Source organism: Haliaeetus albicilla, chromosome 4, assembly GCF_947461875.1.
Source record: "Haliaeetus albicilla chromosome 4, bHalAlb1.1, whole genome shotgun sequence".
In the NCBI taxonomy this organism is placed as follows: Eukaryota; Metazoa; Chordata; class Aves; order Accipitriformes; family Accipitridae; genus Haliaeetus; species Haliaeetus albicilla.
In genome coordinates, this window is record NC_091486.1 from 40,344,577 (window position 1) to 40,360,636 (window position 16,060).

General features: G+C 45.6%; 1 protein-coding gene across 6 annotated transcripts in view; it reads right to left on the reverse strand.

The window, feature by feature from the left end:
• The window catches only part of IKZF2 (IKAROS family zinc finger 2), a 122,028-nt gene extending 107,584 nt beyond the window's left edge, over positions 1–14,444 (reverse strand). For 2 of the 6 annotated variants that reach the window (XM_069782044.1, XM_069782041.1), the window contains exons 1-3: positions 14,156–14,444; positions 11,445–11,493; positions 10,627–10,731 (exon numbers count right to left, since the gene is read on the reverse strand). In XM_069782044.1, coding sequence (XP_069638145.1) covers positions 10,627–10,731; positions 11,445–11,478 — 139 coding nt within the window. In that variant the 5' untranslated portion in view covers positions 11,479–11,493; positions 14,156–14,444. Of the gene's footprint in view, positions 1–10,626; positions 10,735–11,444; positions 11,494–12,769; positions 12,806–14,155 lie in introns of all 6 variants that reach the window. The other 4 variants (XM_069782043.1, XM_069782039.1, XM_069782042.1 and 1 more) reach the window with 3 other exon arrangements.
• Positions 14,445–16,060: the final 1,616 nt, after the last annotated feature.

The window sequence follows — 16,060 nt, forward strand, 5'->3', positions numbered from 1 at the left end:
TTTAATGGTTACCAGTCAGAAGCTAAATTTAAGTAACAATAGCGCTAATGACATTAAATAAACGAATCACTTTAAAAGTGTGAGAAAAAAAGCAAATACCTCTGTACAGCATTTTAGCACAAGAACAGTAAGACAGCAACCTGAAACCACGTTACGTGCTGATACACTGAGTCATGTCTGGTCTCACAGTCTGACCAGCGAGGTGATTTTGCACAAACATCTAACAAAAAAGTAGGTTTTGCAAGCAACAGTCTTAGCAGAGACCGGCTTCCAACAACTTTTTCCCATGCATTTGACATTTGAAAAGGGTGGCGCTTAATAGCTTTTCCTTCAGCAGAGGCACAATTCGCGTATCTTTCCTCTTTCTGGCTTCCTAATTTCATGAGACTTGCAGGATTCTAATATTTTTCAAGCCTGTACATCTTTCTGTGTGTGACCTAAACTCACTATAAGTGCCTTCAACTTGTATTTACACACATCGCACAAGTACAGGCCTGTCACAAACCAGGGCTGGACATATTTTCATATTTTTTTCTCCAGCTGCCTACCTTCTTTACTTGGTATTAGGCAATCTGGGGACAACTGACTGGTGATAGCATTTATACTCCGAGAACATCCTGGTTTGGGATTCACATAAGTGCACGGGATTTTGGAAAAATAAAGAAATTGTGCAACTGATAGAATACAAATTTAAAAGGAAACAAGAACAAACTCACAGAGCTCTCGATCTGCTAATGTCATGTACTACTTGACCCTTAAATACCTAACTAGCATATCATTCTTCTGAACTCAAGAGCTACCTATAATCTGACATTCTGAAGTCACATACACAAATGATGAAGCTGACTGCCTCCCACCTATAGGAGCTGAATTCATACTAACACTAATTTCTCTAATTTTTCTCCACCTCTTCAGCCTATAATTTTATTCACCGATTTGTATCTCTTCAACGGGCACCCTTTGTGAAGCTCTTAAAGATTTATTGTTGGAAAAGCATGATATAATGAGGAGATATTATTACATTACACTCTAGAAGAATAGATTATCCAAAGGATAATACCTAACAGTGATGGAGAAAGAGGCCTGTATATTGAAGCTAGAGGAAATTTTCAAACAGGGGGTTTCAAGTAAAGCTGATGCCCCAGATTGTTCCACACAGCTGCATGGAGATGTATTAAACTCACCCAGGAACCACCTGTGCTGGTAACAAGGTCAAAACAACTGCTAAATTTGACCCAGGTGGAGGAGATTAAACTATAAAACTATTACACACATCTATGTCTAGGACATGCCTATATCTGAAGGGTGATGAGGATTAAGGCATGGTGTTAATTTAAGGCCCAATAGTGTATTCTAAAATATTTCTGTACTCTTGCAGACTCTGCACAGATGCCAGACCTTTGCAGATTCTCCAGAGATGCAGGGAGAGAGGCCCCTCACCATGATACTAACATGCAATACAAAGGCCATACTTGGGAACACACAATTAAAAGCAATATGCAAAACCACTATTTAATAAGACTTTTTCCCCTTCAGGGGCCATTATCTGGACAAGGCAAAACATACGCTGCAGGAGATCAGTTTCTCAAGAAATAATATTAAAACCCACCAAAACCAAACCCTGTTTTCTTCTTTTGCTTGAGCCTTCTCCCCCCATCACAGACCTGGCTGCTAACCAGAACAAGGTCTTCAATCTACTGTGACTCTTTCCTGGAAACTTTTAAACCATCCATGACCTAAAGAGAACAGCTACTCTTCCCCAAATGAATAGACCTCATATCTCTTCTGTATAAAAGACTTTCTGTTTTCATACAGAAAGAGGCAACTTCTTTCATTTTCAAAAGAAGGGGATTTATACCATCCTATGTGCTGCTCTTTGGACAGAAGTGGGTGTTTAATTCACGCTGCAGGAGTTTCAAGGATGCACAGATACAGTTACCAAAAATTCTCTCAGTTTGTGTTTTATGGCTAGACCATTACCTAAGAGAGCACGTTTGCTTGCCGAAGGAATCATAAAAATCTCCAAAGGCTGAGCTGAGGACTAGGAAAGAGTAGGTGTGAATTCTTGTATGACTGCACACACACACATTCCCAAATCAAAGAATAATTATGAGAAAAATTAACATGGACTTGGGCATATCACAGGCTTCTCTAGCCAGCTTTCTGGGCCACTCACCAACATAACTTTCATAGACTGAGGGAACACATGTCCCTGGAAAAAAACCAGGACAACATCACTTCTGATGGAATTAGGGGTTTTTGGAGGCTGAGGGGAATGCAAGGGAAACATGACTAATAAGGAGCCAAGAAGACTCCAGCCTTCTGTTGCAGGTCACAGCATTGATATCTTTATGATAACACTTGTTTTGTTCAAGTGGAGGAACAGGAAAGGGTATACACAAGAAAATATCCCTCATTGGAAACTCAAGTTTTGTCACATATGTGGTTTAACTGCAAATGGAGCATCTCTATTGCAAGCCCTGCCCAGACCTTGCATTACCTGGAGATGAAACATAGACCATCTTACCTCCTCACATAAGAGGAAACTTCATGAGAAAAAAGGTGATAGATAGGACAGGCAGACAAGGCAAATAGATTTTCTGTGCTTCGGTATGTCCTACCTTCCTTGGAAACTGCTTCAGACTTCCACCCCGCAGGACAAAGGACCCGACACTGACAGCACCAAGATGCGGCTCAGTCTTCTATCCCCACCACATGAAGCTTCTTTGAGGTAGAGCCACACCCTCAAAAGGCCTTCTCCAGCCCAGTGATAGGGAAAGGTCTTTAATATTCCCACTAGTTTTCCCTTTCTCTCTGCCCTGCTCCAGTGGCTACACCTGTGCCCAGAACAGCGTCACAGGTGGTACCAATACCTCAGCAGAAGAGGGGGTGAAAATAGTCTTTGCAGCTTCTCCAGGTAACATGAAGCCATGGTGGGGAAAGTGAAGGTAGGTCTGGAGTGAATCTGATTCCTTGGCTCATGCCTTGCTTAAAACCCACAGCCTGCTAAGAAGAGGGGCTCCTACCTATTTAGGGAGATGATGCACTTAAAGTCTGTTGTCTTTTTCATTCACCACCAGCTGGTAGATGCAGGTATTCACACCATTCGCACCAGGGCTGGGAGTGCAGTTTGGCCCTAGGACTGACCTCCAACCACCTACAGGTGTTCCCCCCCAATTCCTGAGGCCACAGGGATCCAACCAGCAATCTCAGCTTTGCCAGAGGGGAGACTGAGAGCCCTGTGACCCCTGGACAGTCCAAATACAGAGCAACCATGAGCTAAAAGATACACGCGAAGCCCACCACCTCTGTGGTGCTATGCCTCGGCCACATAGTGTTACAAGAGTAAACCCCAAAACTGGAAAGCAAAAAATAAGAGGTGTGGATAAAGCAAGAGTCAATTAAAAAAAAAAAAAGTTCTAATTCACAGAAGTTTACGTGACCTATCAGCACAGAAATGAGGGGGATCAATCAACCCCATGCTTTTCCAGGAACACTGTCTGCTGTTTTACGGTACACTACAATATAACACCTGTAACACCACTTGCAGGTGACCCTGCCAGCCAGGGCTATGCTCACAGCAGGACCTTCTGCCAGCATCACTCCTCCTGTGAGGGATCACAGCTCTTCAAAGCCACAGGCTGACACAGCAGTGCCAGCAGAAGCCGGTAATGTAGACCTGGCTCTGGATCAAGGGCACATTTTGCTGGATAGTGTAAAGAGGGGGTTGTCCACACACAGACCTGGTAATGCTCAGCTGTATGGGAAGAGTTAAAATGCTGTGGTTGCTCTAATGTAATCACACCAGAACAAGGTGCTTTAGGACTATGGCAATTATTCCTGCATGGAACAGGAAATAAGCTACACTGGTATTAAGGCACTTCTGAATGCATCTCATTGTGGGACTGCAAAAATTAAATGTAAAACCACCCCTAAGCAAAGTAGATATTGTAATAAAATTCCCACTTTTGACGAGGCCTAACATGTACCATCCAAACCTCCATTCTAAGTGATCTACAACCTCAGAAAAAAAAGGCACGAGGGGAAAAAATGCGGCACAGAAACACGAAGACACTCCCCTACAACGACAAGAGTCAGAAGAAAAACTGGCCCTCTGGTCACCTAGCCCAGAGCCATACCTGTCAAGCCTCATTGCTTCTCGGTGATAATTGCAGCTCTGCTTCCTTCCATTGGGATGCAGCAGTCAGCCGCCTGGACTCCAAACAAGCGTTCATCGCTCTAGGCAAGGGACAACATGCCGTGGCACAGGCTCCACACCCGGGCTGGCAACAGGTCTTGTTACTACAAAGAGCAGTGGCACAGCCTTCTCTTAAATTATCTCAGAGCTGCTTGAAGGTAGATCCCCCAAGGAGTTTCTTACACTGGGATTACTGAGGAAAAAGCAGAAGAGGGCTATGCCTTTTTCCTCCCAGCTAGAATAGCATCACTCCCTCAAGGTGCCTTCTTGGCACTGCGAGGAGGATGAGCACAGGTCACCCTCAATAATGCACAAAGATGACACAGGTAGCTGCATTTCCACCTGTAAAACCTAGTTCTGCAAACTCTCACTTAGCTGGAGGAGTAGACAGAGCCTGTGGCCCAACAGGAACAGGAAACAAGCCCTTGATCCAATTTCCCAGTAGAAAATACCCATCCATTTCAACAGGAGTGACACCTTCCCCCAGGTTCAGGGATGGGAAAGACAGACCACTCTCTAATGGGTATCTCGTCATCCAGCTGCTATCGAAGTGATGCATTTCGAGGAAGATGAGGATTGCTCTTTTCATTGGCGTGTCTGAAAAGGAACTGAAATTCCTGAAGCAAACACTGAAAACTTGCTGACTACCAAGCTAGCAAGAGCACCGAGTGTTGTAACAGGGTGTGTACCAAGGAAAGTTAACAGAACCTGACAGTCCAAGAGAATAACAGAAGCTCCCTAAGAAAGGTGTGTGCTGCAACAAAGCCCGGGCAGATGACCTCTCAAGAGACTTCCATCAGAATGAATAAAAACCTATTTAATGAGATTAGCTGATCATTTTGCTCCACCCTCGTTTATAACACTCACGGAGAGAAATGTTTTTGCGGCCGAGTATCTGACTCCACAGGGAATGCCAGAGAGACTGTGACTGAAGATATGGAAAATATACAGGGGAACTCTCCGCCGTTGGACTGTGAGCTACAGATAGTAGTTACTTAAACACCTGCTAGTTTCAGTGGCTACTCGGTGTTCATTTACACACAGAGTTTGTATCAGAGGAACTATTTCATTATTTTAACCATACCAGTGTGAAAAACCTAAGCTGATGTGGATGAAGCTACAACAATCCAAGGTGCATCCCAGCAAGTTTTGCATTTCCAGGTAACCCTTTTTTTTTTTTTTTTTTTTTTTTAAAGAAAGAAACAAACAGTGTAACACTACAGAGCTTCAGTTTCTTAGGTGTGGACAAAACCCTAGATTTCTGTTGAAAGCCTGATTGTCACCTTTTTATTTATTTTTTTTCTTCCTTAAACTTCAAGAAAGCTAAACCCATTGGCTAAAACTTTGATAAGTATTATTTCCCCGACAATTCTTAGGGAGTTTAAGGTTAAAAGACTGAAGCAAAGTCAGTACTCCTGTAAGTGTCAAAGGAGGTCACTTCCTCCAGTTCCCTGCCACACTTTATTGAGCTCATCCCTTATGTCTAAGCTTATCTTGGCATAGTGCATCTTCACTGTCCTTCAACCTGTAAAACCACAGGTATGTCTGTATTGGGCATCATCATGAAATTCCACAGCCGAGTTCTCTAAACATCAAACTGTCAAGGTTGGAAAGTCAGACACAAAGGACTGGAGGACATCTCAAGTGACTGACAAAAGTCCACCTCTGCACTGAGGCAGGATCAAAGATACCCAGACCAATAGATGTTGCCTATCCTACTCCTTAAAGGCCGCTGAGGAAAAAGATACCTCAGCATCTTGAGGCTATCCAGTCCAAGTTTTTAGTACCATATGCAGTGTTTCACACTTTCCAAGGTATTTGGAAGAACTGGAGACCTGAATCCCCACTTCGGAGCACAGCAGTTTGGCTGCCAGAATTCTTCATGGCCCAGTGCACATGTCAGGGGAGTGACTGCCTCAAAGCACTAATTCAGTGCCGCCCCCCCCCGCCAGTCCAGCCCAGCCAGCTTCAACCACCCTCCCTAAAGAAAAGCCTTCTGCCGAGGCTCAGCCTCTGTCGCCTCATTCTACTGAAAAAACACACAGCCAAAAGGAATCCCGGTGCAAGGTCCGGCCTCAAGTGCCTGGGCAGTAGGCTCTGGGGATGGCAAAGCTTGTTTGCTGCGTAGCTGAGGCATGAAGCAATCTCTAATTTTACAGTTTCATTCCAAAAAGCAGGCTCCATAGTTACATTTCTCCATCCATATCCATACAGATGTGGTGCTGATACAGCTGTGGTACATGAAACTTTCTGCTCAGGGCGACACAACTGTGACAAAACAGGGCTTGTATGACAATTTAGAGTTGAGAAATGAAAGTAATCAAGAAAGATTTAGGGCTTTGAAGTTACAAAATAAAGAATGCAACTGATAGTCCACTCCACTCTACCTGGATCAGCGGGAATACAGTATTGGCTACATTATAGTAAGACCTTGCCCGAGTTCTCTTTAACTACTGCCTCTGAAATCACTCACACTTAATACTGTTGTCCCAATAGCTGTCTTGCCAGACAGCATGATCATTCCCCACCATGGAGAAAATGCGATCACCTCATTATTTTCACCAACAGAGTCAGCTGACAATGCTTATTTTCTTAATAAATTATTTCTCATAACTTAGTAATACTTTAAGCTACTATAAACACATCTTGAAAGCGTACCACAATTTTAATCAGTTTCAAACATCAGATGTTGGGTTTGATACTTATGATTGCTCTGACTCTGTTTCTTTTAAGGGCTCCTTTTGTCTATGAAAGCAGAGATAAAGTTATCTGGGACACCCACTGTAAAGTCTCTAATTTAAGAAGTAATTTCCTCTCTCATTGACTGTAAGATGCTAATAGCTGCTGTTATTATTTTCCTCATGATACCAGGCAAGTGGTCTTAGAGAAGTATCCTTTGACATATACAAAGTGGTCATTGAGTCAACTAATTGAACAACTGTGCCCCTAAGGTTTCTAAGGGGGACATTCTTCTAAGTCCATTTTGACCTACAGGAAAAAAACCACATCTCTCTCTAATAACTATAGTAAGAACTCAGTGTGGTATTATGAGGAGGTGACTGGGAATTATTTCTTTTTAAAGCCTCTTTTATAAGGATTCCCCATCAGCCTTTAATTAGCATGCCAGTTCCTATTCAGATGTTCCTGATCACTTACAGCTCAACATTCACTGAAGGCAACAAGTCAGACTCCCTTGAACTCTGTGGGGTCTACAGGAGGGCTTAGGGCCGTGCAGGGAACTCTCTAGTATCAACACGAAGTTAATTGAGCAGGCCTTTGACGCCCAACTCTGGGCATCAGCCTTTGGAAGAGTTTTGCTATGGAAGATCAAAAGAAAATCTGGACTTCCAGATTTGAGGCTATGTAAATGTATCATCTGTACTCAGCAGGTATAGCACTAATTTGTCTTTTGCTGCAGAGGCAAGCGAGAGGATCTGTCAACCTATTCAGTTTGACTATTTACACATATTTTAAATCTTTGCTTACATAAAACTACAATAACGTATTTCAGAACGGAGCATCTGCCAACATACATACAGTATTCTGCTAAAGGCAGATACGTACCGTAAGGTATATATAAGATCATTAGTTAGCTATGACAGGCGATTTACTGTGATTTATCTTTCAGGATCATTTCATTCACAAGGAAAATTGAGTGTCAGTCCCATCCATAACCTATACATACCGTCTAGATACTTGAAAATGATAATAGGTTAAAGGATGCAGCAGACAGCTCTCCAAGACAAGCCAAAATATTTAACCCGAAACCTTTTGGAATAGAACCTGAAAACATCAGTAGCCCAGCCAGAACTCCTGCTAACACAGATTGCCAGGGGCTAATGAACATAGAAAACTCTTTACCTAGCACATAATTTTACTGTTGGTGGGAGAGCAGTTGCTTCAGTACAGATCCAAGAAATTTGCTTATTATGGTTTTGTCTCTGTTTGAGCCAAACACAAATTAAGGCTAAATTAAGAGCTGTGGTTCAAAACGATTCAATGGAACGCAAGAACAAAGGTCAAAACTTAGATCTCTGCCCTGCAGGTGCACATCCTCAGCACACAGCTAAATAGAGCCATCCACCTTCTGGGGAAGACTGGCAACAAAACCAGGAGTGAAATATTTGGGGTCTGATCCATGTACCACGTCCTCCATTAGCAAACCGTACCCAGCCAGAATGACATGCCCTGGGCTTCACTGTAAGGACAGGCCAACAGTAGATCAGTTTCCAGTGACTCCACTAGCAATTAAACCATACTGAAATACAATGCGGCCACTTCCTCCACTTACAACAAAGGATGATGGATCGATCCAATGGGAGCTACCAAATTCATACAAAATCTTTCAAATAGCCATTCCTCCTTACTCTCCCACCACCACCTCCCCTAAAAGAAAAAAAAATTACAAAAAAAAAAAAAAAGGAAAAAGAAAGAGGTCGCAGCCCCCTGGGTTACTGAACCTTTAAAAGGATTTCCTCTGCCCTGCAAAACAGGTGGAAAGCTCTAAAGTATAGCCTGGCAATTTAGTCTACACATACCAGATTCAAGATTTAGCCAAAAACCTTAAATGAACCAACATAACAGCTGCCACAAAAGCCAACAACCTCTAATCAATACCTTCCACATGTAAGACAGAACAAACCACCTCTCTGCAAAACATTCTTATGCCTGCAAAGAGTAAATAAATTACAACAAATTTAAGAAGCTCGAGTTTTGCTTGCCTTAAGAACCCCAGGCAGAACCCCTAATTTTCCAACAGCAGCAAATGCTTAATTCAGAGCTGCAGTGATGAAAGCAGTTGAGACACCTGTGAGATACCACAAAACACATTTTAAAAAACATAAGATATTCACCAAGTCTGCAGATACACGTATGTTGCAAGAACTAATGAAGCTTAAAAACCATTGACAATGTTAACACAATGAACAGGAAAATATTGAATGTGTTGAAGTATTTTTGCATGACTTCATCCTAGATCTTTTCATTCTCTAATTTTACTCCAGTTTTTAGTCTAGATTATAAAGAAGATTTAAAACAGGTAGCTTTTTTTCCCCTTCCAATGAAGGCTTCCCATTAATAAAAAGGAAACAAAGAAAATGAAGAAAGTGAGTAGTAAAACTTTTACAACATAATAAAATATATCAGAATCCCAGTGCAGCAGGATTGGAATTGTCTAAAGATGCTGAATTATGATCGGTTGTCACATAAAGTTCAGTCCAGAGTATTAGCACTCATATTCTCTAGCAACATGTATATAATTGGGAGATCTTCATAATAACCCTCAGTTTTAAAGGCTCATAAAAACTGCATTTTACTCGTAATTTGTAGGAGGAAAGAAGAATTCTTAAAGGAAAGTAACATCTTTCAGTAAGAAAGACTCTGAAGGCAATACACTGTATATTTTAAAGCAAGCAACCCTAAAAGCTCTCTTTTCCTTTCACAGTTTTCAGTGGGTTATTATACAAACACTCAGTTTAAAAAGGTAAATATGTATCTGTAGTACGCACACTAGAAAGAAAATCAGTATTACATAGTGCGGAACCCTGCAAAAGTATATTGGAAGCAAAGCCTGTTACATGTTTTTGAGTAGAAGTAGAGAGTTATTTTAAGGTAAATATCTTGATGTAACATTGTAACCAACAGTAAAACAAGCTATGGCACTGGCACAGAAAAGAAAGGATGTTGGGTTTATTAAACGCATGTAAACTACATTTATCCACCTCCAAAATACAGCATGAAAATAATAATAAAAATATTATGAGGCCTTGACACTCTGGGTAGACTCCCAAATGTCTCTACATTTTCTCAATTTCTCCCTTGACATTCTAAAACAAAATCCTCTCAGTTTGTTAGAGAGTCAACTACCGAGTACCACAAACTTTCAATTATCCCAGCCACTTTTGGACTTGCCAAGGCAAAGGTAATGAATAGGATGCTAAAGTTTCTATATGGAATAGTAAAATACAACCTGCCACCAAACACAGATATTTTAACTTTATACTTTTGCCAGAGTAAAGCTTTTTTGTAAATAAAATGTGTTTGTTTTCAAATAAAGCTACTTCAAGCTGTTTTGGGAAGCACAGTAGCTAATAACAACAACAACAACAATTTCCATTTGGATTTCAAAACCTGATGAAACAAAACCACCACATGTCAAGCCTAGTGTTTTCCTACCTGGAACAGGTAAGGACCAGCTCTCAAATGCCACCTTGGGATAGTTCAGACTAGTAATCCCCTTCATGTTTAGATGAGACACCAGCATGAACAAGAAAGAAAGAAGGAAAGAAAAAAAAAATCTACCCTGTCCTCTTCTTTTATTAGCAACGCCTACAGCAGTGGGTAAGACCCGGTAAGCAAGCTGAGGACCTGGAGGACCAGACTAACCCAAACCCACTACTAGAGAGAAACAGGTTTAAGAAGAGACTTACTGCTTGCCATGTGACTTGGGGAGGTATGCTGCCCATTGGGTGTGCTGGAGGTGAGGTCAATGGCCATGCCGGAGTGCTCCCTTTCGGGCGAAAGCTCATTGTCACCTGCTTTCATAAAACAAGTCCCCCGTAAGGTTCCATCCCCTTCTTCAGCAGAGCAACACAACGATTAAAAAGCATGACTTGCTTGCTCCCTTCACCCTTCCCTCCCTTACTCGCAGGGTCTTCCACAGCCTGTAAAAACTGAACTCTCGGTGGCCACAAGTTTGACTGACTCATTTTAAAAGCCCCCCCAAGCCCATTGTCACCAGTCTTCTACGCACAGAGCTGTGACAAACCTTGCCCCAGCTGCTCTGTCTCAAGAAGTTAGGATTACTTTTCCATTTGTGGACACCAAAAATCCAGGCTGGGCAGGAGAAGACTGAAACAGTACTTCACCGTACAGACCTTCCCCCCAAAGGTCTGGGTTAACTGACAGTTAAACAACTTACACAAACCCTGACAGAGAAAACAAGAGAAATTCATAGTGAAAGGCATAAAAAGTCTTTGGCTGCAATTTGAATTTCTGAAGATGAAGTCTCTCTCATTTGCAAAGTTCATTCATCCTCAGCAAATATTTACAGCTAGAGGTACTCACCCATGTACCCATCCCCATACATGTTTCAGTCATACACAAAGTTTATGCTTAAATGCTATTAATTCAGTGTCAATCTCAATGCAAACCCCATACACAAGGAAGCTAAAGTTCCAGGTGTCTGCATTATAGAAAAGATAGCAGGAAAAGAAAAGTAATTCAGAATAATCAAATCACTACTTACATGTTATATATCCATCAGCAGCCTCTGCTTCCATAGTCAAAGTGCAGTGCTGCAAGGCAGAAAAGTACACCCTCAAAGACGCCTGTCAGTATCAACCATTAAATGATTAAACTTACTTAAAGCCCTAAGTAGTTGCCCATTTTACTGCTGTTGCAACCATTGCCTACAGAAACACACAAGTGTACTGCATGTGCTCATTTGCAAATCACTGAACTCTTCCTGCAAATTATGTGAGTAGAGAAATTCAGCTACCTCCTGGGCAGGCGGCACCGGGATCGTCTTGGTCTGACTGTACCCCCCTCTGTCCCCACTCACATTTTTACCTGATCTGAGAGTTTTTTCTCCCTGACTTTCCACTTTTGCTCAAGGCAGGATGGTAATGATTTATCAATTACCAGCTCTCGCAGCCAAAACAGACTTTGAGGAGATGGATACTATTAACAATTGCTCTTTTCACACGCACTCCAAGAGACTCCATCCTGATCTAAACAAAATAAAGCCCTCCAGTGTACATTCCCCTTCGAGACAGTTATTACAACTCTCTGTCTCACACCACCGTATGCGCTCACACACCTGTACACACACCTGTTCACTCTAACCCTATTTATCTGCCACAGCATGGGGCCCGAATGTCACACTTAATACTCCCAGATCATACATTTTGTGGTGTGAAGCAATCTTAAAGTTTCTGGAAGCACTTTGCTGACAGAGAACAAGCTATTACTTTCCAGAAACCCAAGTAACTGTATAGAATGACACCCCCTAGCTATCATTTGATATATATTGGGGGGGGGGGGGGGGGGAAGAGAGAGATCAATAATCATAACTATGTTCCTTTAAGTGGAAAAGTTAAGAATATGACATGACCAGAGGACAATTTTATTTCCTCTCTCCCTCCACGGTCTCTTTTTTGCCTTTAGTTTCAAAACTCTCACTGCACCAGGCAGCTAAATTATTCACAATGAGCCATTTCTGTATTGATCGCCAAGTATATTTAGCCCTGGCTCCTGGAATTTCTCCATTACTTACTGGAAAACAGGCAGCTTCACTTCTTGTCTCCAAAACCACTTCCCTCCCCCTCCCTTAACCCACTTTCCTCTCTCCCCCCCTTCCCCCAATAAATAAATACTTTTCTCTGTGCTCTTCGTTGGTATAAAGCAGATCAAATTCCCAAGGCATTCAGCACATAACACTTAAATTTCAACCTGCCCAGCTGCTACTAAACTCTCTTCAATTACTGATTTTCACAAGACTCTTAAAAAGAGATCTCAAAAAAAAAAGTTTTCAAAACAGGTAAGCCGCTTCCTCAAGCCCTTCAAAATTACCTTATCTTCCCCCTAGTCCAGGTAGGCAGGCACACACTGAGAAAAAGAAAGAAACATCAGAAGCAACAGGGAAAGATCATCCCAGCCAATGAAGTGGAAGGAAAGAAAGGGGAGGAAGGGAGGAGGAAGAGAAAGGAAGACAAAAAGAAAAGCAGAAACATCCATAACCGAAATTAAAACATGGTTTGATTTTAATTTTTTATTTCTTCAAGGGGGGGAGGAGGAGGAAGAGGAGGGGGGAAAGAAAAAGTTTGGTCACCATTTTTAGGCTGGTGATGGCAAATCCCAGCTGCTAAACCTCCCTCTCCACAACGAATGGCGTGAGAGAGTTTTGCTCGCGCTGGAGACAGAACAAGATGGGGAAAGTTTAAAAAATATTTTTTAAGAAGAGAGGGAGAGAGAAGAGGGGGGGAGAGGGGAAAGAAACCCGCCCCCGGCACTTACAGGTGGGGCATGCGGAGCCGGGGAGCCGGGCAGCCCCGGGGATGAGCCGGCGGGGAAACTCGCTCAGGAATGGCACATACTTTGAAGGAAGATGAAGAACAAAACAAAAAAAAAAAAGAGAGGGAGAGGGAGAGGAAGAGGGAGAGGGAGGGAGGGAGGTCAGCCGGTGCTACAGCAATGCGATTAACCAGCGGGGAGAGAGAGAGAAAAACTTGATCCACCGGTTCCTTACGAATCGGCACGAAAACGGGGGGAGAGGAGGGGATGTGGGGAGGGATGGGATGGCGGGGGGGGGGGCGGCAGATGCACTCACACCCCGCGCAGGAAACCTAGGCCAACTTCCCCGGAGTGCTGCTCCGGCCCTGGGCGACACCGGGCTCCGCGCCTCATCCCTGCCTCTCCCCGCCCATACCACAACCTGTCAAAGTCATGCAAGTCCTGCCTCGTTTTTCATTTTATTTTATTTTCTCCCTTTCCCTTCCACACCGCCACCTCCGTCCCCTCCAGCCCCCACCCCCCGCCGCCGTGTCAGGCCGCAGCCCCCCGGGGGCCCGCAGGTGGCGACGGGCGCTGAGGGAAATGGCAGTTGGGGCCGGCGCTGACTAACGGGCCGGGCGAGCCCCGCCGCCCCCCCAGCACACCCGCCCTCACCGCCCGCTTGGGATGGATTGGGGGGGGGCTTTTGGGGGGGAAGGGGGGCTAACAGCAACAAGTCATCGGAGCCCACCGGAGATGCAGCACAACCGCACTTTACTCGGGGACCCCTCCACACAGACACACACACACACGGCCACACGCAGACAGCCCGCCCCGCCGTCCCCGCAGCCGCCTCGCACACCGGACGGAGCTGTCCTCCCCACCAGGGAAAGAAAGACCGGGGGGGGGGGGGGAAGGGAAGAAAATAAAAAAAAAAAAAAAAAAAAAAGCCAGGCGCAGATTTACCTCAGCCGCGCAGGCAGTGAATCACTTCCATCACCCTTTTGTTTGTGTTTTTATTAGTGTCGGCTCTCTCTGCCTAGTGGAGGTGTGTTTGTGCACGGCAGTTGGCTATGGAAACTAAGGCAGTGGAGCTGTAGCTAAGGGTAATCCTGTTTTTACTTCCTCCATCTTCAGAGAGCAGGGTTAGCCTGGGACAGCTGGTCAAACCCCGAGAAACCGATCCGGCGGTGGCGGCAGCCGCACGCCCGCACTCACACACACGCACGCACTCGCACACACACGGACACGCACGCACACACACACACAGAGTCGCGCACAGACGGACACGCTCACACAGACACGCGCGGCCGCCGGCGCCCCCACACGCGGGCGGGCGGGTGCGCGCAGCCCCGCGGGCGCGCGCCCGCCCCAGCCGCCCCGCGGCGCCTCACCCTAAGGCGCGCGGCTGGAGGTGGAGGGGGGGGGCAGGTGGTGGGTGTGAGGGGAGGGGGGGGCGCGGGGGGCGGGTGCCCGCGCGGGCAGGGCCGCTCAGCACGCTCGGCAATCGATTAGAGGACAAGTGCCGCCGCCGCCTTGTGCGCTCCGCGCCTCACGCGGACGGACACGCGCGCGCGCCGCCCCCCTCCGGACACCGCCGCGTCCCTGTCACCCCCCTCCGGGCACCGGGCTACCCCGTCGTCCCGCGTCCCCACCCCCCCCACCCCGTCCCTCCCCGCCTCTGCTCCCCGCGCCTCCTCCCCGCGGGAGCGGCAGCCGCTGGGCCGCCGCCGGGCGGGTGAAGTTGCCGGCGGAGTCATGATTCAGCACTTCTATTTTTAACCGCCGGGCGGCCGCGGGTGCGCAGCGCCCGCCGCCCCTCGTCCCGCCGCTCTCTCTCCCGCCCGTATCGGCTTCGTACGAATTAACGGCCGCGGTGGGAGCCCGGGCGCGGTGGGAGCCCGGGGGCAGCCGGAGGGGAAGGGTTCAGAGTTGCCGCGCGTGGTATGTAGTTCAAAGTAAACATGAGGTAATTTCTTTTCCTTTTTGTAAGTGTTGGGCTCAGAGAGAAAGCCTGGTTAAAATAAAAGCCTTTCCACGCTGTTTTTCCCCCTCTCCTGCGGAGCCGGCGCGGCAGGGAGAGGGGAAGAAACAGCATCTTTCTCCCGAGGAAAAGCCTCGCTCTGCCTCGCAGCCGAGGCTGAAGAAACACCTCCCAGTGCCACCGTCCCACCTCGGGGGCCTGACCCAAACCCACCGCAGACGGCAAGGCAGCGCCTCGTGTCTTCAGTGCCAACCGCGAACGTGCGACGCGCTCTCTCGCGGGAGCTTCCCATTGCCTTCAACAGGTCTTGGCTCGGGTGCAATAGCATCGTCCCTTTTTTCTTCCAGCACCTCTGCATCGAAGCTGAACTGCTGGGTGCTGGTGGCTGTGGAAATGCCGTTATTAGGCACCAGAGTTAACAGTCCGTTAAGAAGCTCTGGTTGTGTATGTCGTGCATTGTATACACAGCTATTATTAAATCTAGATTTGCAAAGTTAAGCAGGCAAACACTAGGAAGCATTGGAATTCAGGCAGCCCGTACACCCTTGAGCCTTTTCACCCAACAGGAATAACGGGGAGTTATGCTTTATTTTCACTGGCACCGAAGGGGAATAACACATGCATTTTGCCAGTGAGGTTCAGACATGTACTGACAACAGTACCTCCATCACTACATACCCACATTCTTTGTGTGTCAAGAGCCTGCAAAGGCTCTAGGTACCTGTAAGTTTTGCTTTCAGGCAAAATCTTAACTGCAGCCTTAACTCTTGCTCTAGCTACACATAAGCACAATACTGTTGCTAGAGGCAGTAAAGTAAAACCCAGGTTTAATTAGTTCAGCCACTTCACATCAAATGACATTCTGCTTTGTGGTGGCAGAGCCACCC